Source organism: Oncorhynchus tshawytscha, linkage group LG20, assembly GCF_018296145.1.
Source record: "Oncorhynchus tshawytscha isolate Ot180627B linkage group LG20, Otsh_v2.0, whole genome shotgun sequence".
NCBI classification, from domain to species: domain Eukaryota; kingdom Metazoa; phylum Chordata; class Actinopteri; order Salmoniformes; family Salmonidae; genus Oncorhynchus; species Oncorhynchus tshawytscha.
The window spans coordinates 6782370-6788369 of NC_056448.1; the positions used below are offsets into that span (position 1 = coordinate 6782370).

General features: G+C 42.4%; 1 protein-coding gene across 6 annotated transcripts in view; it reads right to left on the reverse strand.

Annotated features, from left to right (window-relative positions):
• LOC112219617 (mitogen-activated protein kinase 10) overlaps positions 1 to 4990 on the reverse strand; it is a 98414-nt gene extending 93424 nt beyond the window's left edge. For all 6 annotated transcript variants that reach the window (XM_024381020.1, XM_024381019.2, XM_024381021.2 and 3 more), the window contains exon 1: positions 4704 to 4990. In XM_024381020.1, coding sequence (XP_024236788.1) covers positions 4704 to 4706 — 3 coding nt within the window. In that variant the 5' untranslated portion in view covers positions 4707 to 4990. The remainder of the gene's footprint in view (positions 1 to 4703) is intronic.
• Positions 4991 to 6000: the final 1010 nt, after the last annotated feature.

Below are 6000 nucleotides of genomic sequence, written 5' to 3' on the forward strand. Positions count from 1 at the left end.
CAGATATGTATTGTATAGAGCAGAGGGAACAGTCACTAAGATGAAGTGCTGTTCCATTAAACTCCGGCTATTGTTGTGGGCCTGCCCTCCCCTGAACAGCACCCAATGGCTATTTCATATGGAAATGGAGAGGAGTAGCAGGCGCAGTGGCCATGTGTGTGTTTGCTGTTCTACTCTATTCCATTTGAATAAAAAAAATGAATATATATATCTGACATGGAAAATATATACTGCTCAAAAAAATAAAGGGAACACTTAAACAACACAATGTAACTCCAAGTCAATCACACCTCTGTGAAATCTGTCCACTTAGGAAGCAACACTGATTGACAATAAATTTCACATGCTGTTGTGCAAATGGAATAGACAACAGGTGGAAATTATAGGCAATTAGCAAGACACCCCCATTAAAGGAGTGGTTCTGCAGGTGGTAACCACAGACCACTTCTCAGTTCCTATGCTTCCTGGCTGATGTTTTGGTCACTTTTGAATGCTGGCGGTGCTTTCACTCTAGTGGTAGCATGAGACGGAGTCTACAACCCACACAAGTGGCTCAGGTAGTGCAGCTCATCAATGCGAGCTGTGGCAAGAAGGTTTGCTGTGTCTGTCAGCGTAGTGTCCAGAGCATGGAGGCGCTACCAGGAGACAGGCCAGTACATCAGGAGATGTGGAGGAGGCCGTAGGAGGGCAACAACCCAGCAGCAGGACCGCTACCTCCGCCTTTGTGCAAGGAGTAGCAGGAGGAGCACTGCCAGAGCCCTGCAAAATGACCTCCAGCAGGCCACAAATGTGCATGTGTCTGCTCAAACGGTCAGAAACAGACTCCATGAGGGTGATATGAGGGCCCGACATCCACAGGTGGGGGTTGTGCTTACAGCCCAACACCGTGCAGGACGTTTGCCATTTGCCAGAGAACACCAAGATTGGCAAATTCGCCATTGGCGCCCTGTGTTCACAGAGGAAAGCATGTTCACACTGAGCACATGTGACAGACGTGACAGAGTCTGGAGACGCCATGGAGAACGTTCTGCTGCCTGCAACATCCTCCAGCATGACCGGTTTGGCGGTGGGTCAGTCATGGTGTGGGTGGCATTTCTTTGGGGGGCCGCACAGCCCTCCATGTGCTCGCCAGAGGTAGCCTGACTGCCATTAGGTACGGAGATGAGATCATCAGACCCCTTGTGAGACCATATGCTGGTGCGGTTGGCCCTGGGTTCCTCCTAATGCAAGACAATGCTAGAACTCATGTGGCTGGAGTGTGTCAGCAGTTCCTGCAAGAGGAAGGCATTGATGCTATGGACTGGCCCGCCTGTTCCCCAGACCTGAATCCAATTGAGCACATCATGTCTCGCTCCATCCACCACAGACTGTCCAGGAGTTGGCGGATGTCCCGGTCTGGGAGGAGATCCCTCAGGAGACCATCCGCCACCTCATCAGGAGCATGCCCAGGCGTTGTAGGGAGGTCATACAGGCACGTGGAGGCCACACACACTACTGAGCCTCATTTTGACTTGTTTTAAGGACATTACATCAAAGTTGGATCAGCCTGTAGTGTGGTTTTCCACTTTAATTTTGAGAGAGAATCCAGACCTCATGGGTTGATAAATTTGATTTCCATTGATAATTTGTGTGTGATTTTGTTGTCAGCACATTCAACTATGTAAAGAAAAAAGTATTTATTAAGAATATTTTATTCATTTAGATCTAGGATGTGTTATTTTAGTGTTCCCTTCATTTTTTTGTGCAGTGTGGAATTGCTAAATATATATATATATATATATTTATTTTGCACAAAGAATATATATATATATATATTTATTTCATAAAATGGCATTAGCACTTACCCGTCCAGAAGTACGTCCTGTCCTTGCAGAAACAGTTCCTGTTTGAATCATAACACTCAAAGATTCCTCAAACAAAAAATCTGTCTCACTTTCACTTTTTCACTTTAGACTTTGACTTCGCTTCCCCTGATTCATTCGCCATGATGTCTTCAATGAAATCGTTGAAACTTTCTGAAATACTGCTGCGCGTAACAAGCGTCACGGCAACTCCTCTGATAGTCAAGGCGAGAATGGAGTTCCTTACGCGTGCATTTACAAACAAGGAATGGTGGTCCAACCCAAAACCATTAAATACTGGCGTTTACCTCAGCTCATTGGCTATCTACCCAGCTAGATTTCAAGAAGATCAGTGGTCATTGGGTAAAAATACAGTCAATCAACAAAACTTCGCTAAAATTATTGGTGTGCAAGGTAGTCATTGCTCGTTGTCTTCAAATCAGTTCACTTCGGTCAATACTCCCCGCAAAAAAAACAATGACATTTGGCTGTGTTGCAAACATCCAGAGGAATGCACTGAAACCATCCATGACTAGATAAACGATTGTTTACCATGTGTAATTGTGTCGAATGCTCCGTAAAAAAAATGATAGACATGGAATTCACAGCACAAACGGTTTACAAAATGTTTTGATTTAAAGAAAACGGCACTTCATGTAATCACTGGGACCCTCCGCAAGAGAAATAAGAGCAAGATATCAGAATGTAAGTCATAATTTTACCTTCAGATGTGAATGTGTAAAAACTGTCATGGCGGAAAATGTTTTTGTTGTTGATTGCTCATCTGAAACAAAAGCATGGTATTTGTTCTCTGTAATAGCTATTTTAAATCAGAAAACATAGTTTGATTGCCAAGATTCTAATCTTTTGAAGGGTGTAGGACATTTTCATTTTGAAGAATGTTTAATGTTATGACGTTGTAATTCAAGGCACACTTAACCAGCATGGCTACCACAGCATTCTGCAGCGAAATGTCATCCCATCTGGTTTGTGTTTATTGGGACTATCATTTGTTTTTCAACAGGACAATGACCCAACACACCTCCCAGCTGTGTAAGGGCTATTTGACCAAGAAGGAGAGTGATGGAGTGCTGCATCAGATGACCTGGCCTCAACAATCACCCGACCTCAACCCAATTGACATGGTTTGGGATGAGTTGGACCACAGAGTAAAAGAAAAACAGCCAACAAATGCTCAGCATGTCACGGCTGGCTGAAGGACTGGACCAAGGTGCAGCATGGTAAGCGTACATTTTAACTTTATTTAAAAATGACGCCGACAAAACGAAGAACAAAAAAAACAACTGTGAAGCTTTGGGCTATGTGGCCTGAACAACTACAAAGTTAACTTCCCACAAAACAGGTGGGGAAAAGGGTACCTAAGTATGGTTCTCAATCAGAGACAACGATAGACAGCTGTCCCTGATTGAGAACCATACCAGGCCAAGACATAGAAATACAAAACATAGAAAAAAGGACATAGAATGCCCACCCTGGTCACACCCTAACCAAAATAGAGAATAAAAAGCCTCTCTATTATGGCCAGGGTGTGACACAGCATATGTGGAAACTCCTTCAAGGGTATTGGAAAAGCATTCCAGGTGAAGCTGGTTGAGAGCAAAGCTGTCTTCAAGGCAGTGGGTGGCTATTTCGAAGAATCCAAATCATTTGTTTAACACGTTTTTGATTACAACATGATTCCATATGTGTTATTTCATAGTTTTGATGTCTACACTATTATTCTACAATGTAGAACATAGTAAAGATAAATAAAAACCCTTGAATGAGTAGGTGTCCAAACTTTTGACTGGTACTGTAAAACTATAATGGTTGAATGCCACTATTTTGACATATTCTAATGAGACCTTGTTTTCTCGTTGTACCAAGATCACCACAACAACTTAATGGCTATACAGTATATTGACCACCTTAAAACGGATGATTGTCTCATTCACATAGCATAACACAACTCAGTAAGAAGCTATATATATATATATTGACAACTCCAAAACAATCAGTGTGTTTTGCTGTGTTCAAATTTCAAGCACCTGTTACTGTATCAATAATGTATTCAATCTCTTGAGATTCAATCTCATGAGATCTCTCACATCTCATCATGCATTGTGCAATAATATGTCAGGTGGTCCATTCATTCATGATCTTTCTGGACTAGTTTGTTTCTGGAGGAGTTTGTAAATGTGTACTTTTATAACGGAGATGCATTGATGCAAAGTCATTCTGTAGGTGATTGAGTCCATAGCCCACACAAGGTTCAGCTGACATCTGAGAGTGGGTGCATAGGCCTATCTATAAAGTCCTGGCTGAATGGTCTACCGTTTAAATTGATCAAATGTAAGTTAAATGTAGCCAGGCCCAGATCTAGCCTTAAGTCCTATCGTGATGCCTTATAAACGCTAAATAATATAGCATTCATTGATGTATTGACATATTTAGATTGCAACATTGTTGATATTATATTCTCAATTGTTGAGAGGCCTACATACTAACACATCAGCCTAGTGATAATGAAAGGGATGTTATGAAATGTCGGTGCATGTATAGGCAGGACCATCAATCAAGGGTAGAAAAAAACATCCTCGTGGACAACAACATTTGTGTCCTGCATCAATAACATATCAAATCAACACCTTATTAATTCCATCCCTGACCACATATTTATAACAAACACTGGACAAGTCAAATCAAAAGAGGTTTGTTATTGTCGCTGTCGCGTTCTAAGACTGAAAGAAACGCCATTAGTCGACGTCATTAACCTTAGAGCAATAATCATCACCCCATCCGTCAGCAGGTTCCCGCTGCATCAACATCACTGTTCCACCACACCACACCGAGCAAACATACCATTCCGTGCCAGCTGACGACGATCCTAGGCCGGTGACAGTTCTGTTCAAAACATTCCGACGAGAGACATTTAACGACTTAGCACGCACAGAAAAATAAAAGTGAACATGGAGATAACTAGAAAAAAATGCAGCGATGGAAGAAAAAAAAAATACCGGTATAGCCTTGAAATTACGATTGCAATGCTGAATCACTCCCCGTTTACCGTCTTGTAAGCATTATGCTGCAAGATGCTGGCTGTACCATTGGGAACGTACCAGAAAGGAGGAGGGACAGAAAAAAGAACGGGGTTAGGGAAAGAAATTGCTATGGCAACCTAAGGGAGCACATGTGACGTCATACCCAAAGCATAGCCGGGAATGGATGGGAGGGGTGTGCATGAAGGAGAGAAGCTCGAGCTTCCCTCTCTCTGATCCTGCGACGTCCTGCCAGTGCGCTCAAGATATGCGGGGAGGCGGTTAAGCGCGCCTGGCCATATCATAGGTCTCACTCACTCATTCCACACACACACATATCTTTCCCTTTTGAGTTTATAAACATTAAAGGATGTATTGCACACACATAACAATTATTTTAAAGGAATACTGATTTAATATATTTTTTTACCAGGTAAATTGAATGAGAATACATTCACATTTACAGCAACAACCTGGGGAATAGTTACAGGGGAGAGGAATGAGCCAATTGGAAACTGAGGATGATTAGGTGGCAATGATGGTATGAGGGCAAGTTTGGGAATTTAGCTAGGACACTGGGGTTAAGACCCCTACTTTTACAATAAGTGCCATGGGATCTTTAGTGACCACAGAGAGTCAGGAAACCCATTTAACGTCCCATCCGAAAGACAACACCCTACACTGGCACATGAGATATTCAATGGTGATGTAGCCTACCTACTGTCTTCCTTCCAAATGAACATTGACCAGACACATCTCACCGAGATCCCTTGAACAAGCACACATTTGTAAATCTGATAGTATTCGCAATTGTTTTTTTAACCACTAGAGGGCAAATAGTGAGCTACAAACAGGTGACAGGGCCCAAACTGAGGAATGAAGTCCTTGATGCTAAATTACTTCCTGACTATAGTTGATGTGTTAGTGCTCATCGTTGCTATTTTTAACTGCTATGCTAAAAATGCTTTTGTTGATCATATAGATACTTCTGAGAGACATATAGGGATATGGGCATCACACAATACAACTGGGGTCCCCAATTCACCCATGGGCCGAATTTTCCTCGAGCGGATTATCTGGGGGCTGGAACATAGATATAAATAATTTGGACACTGCAGATT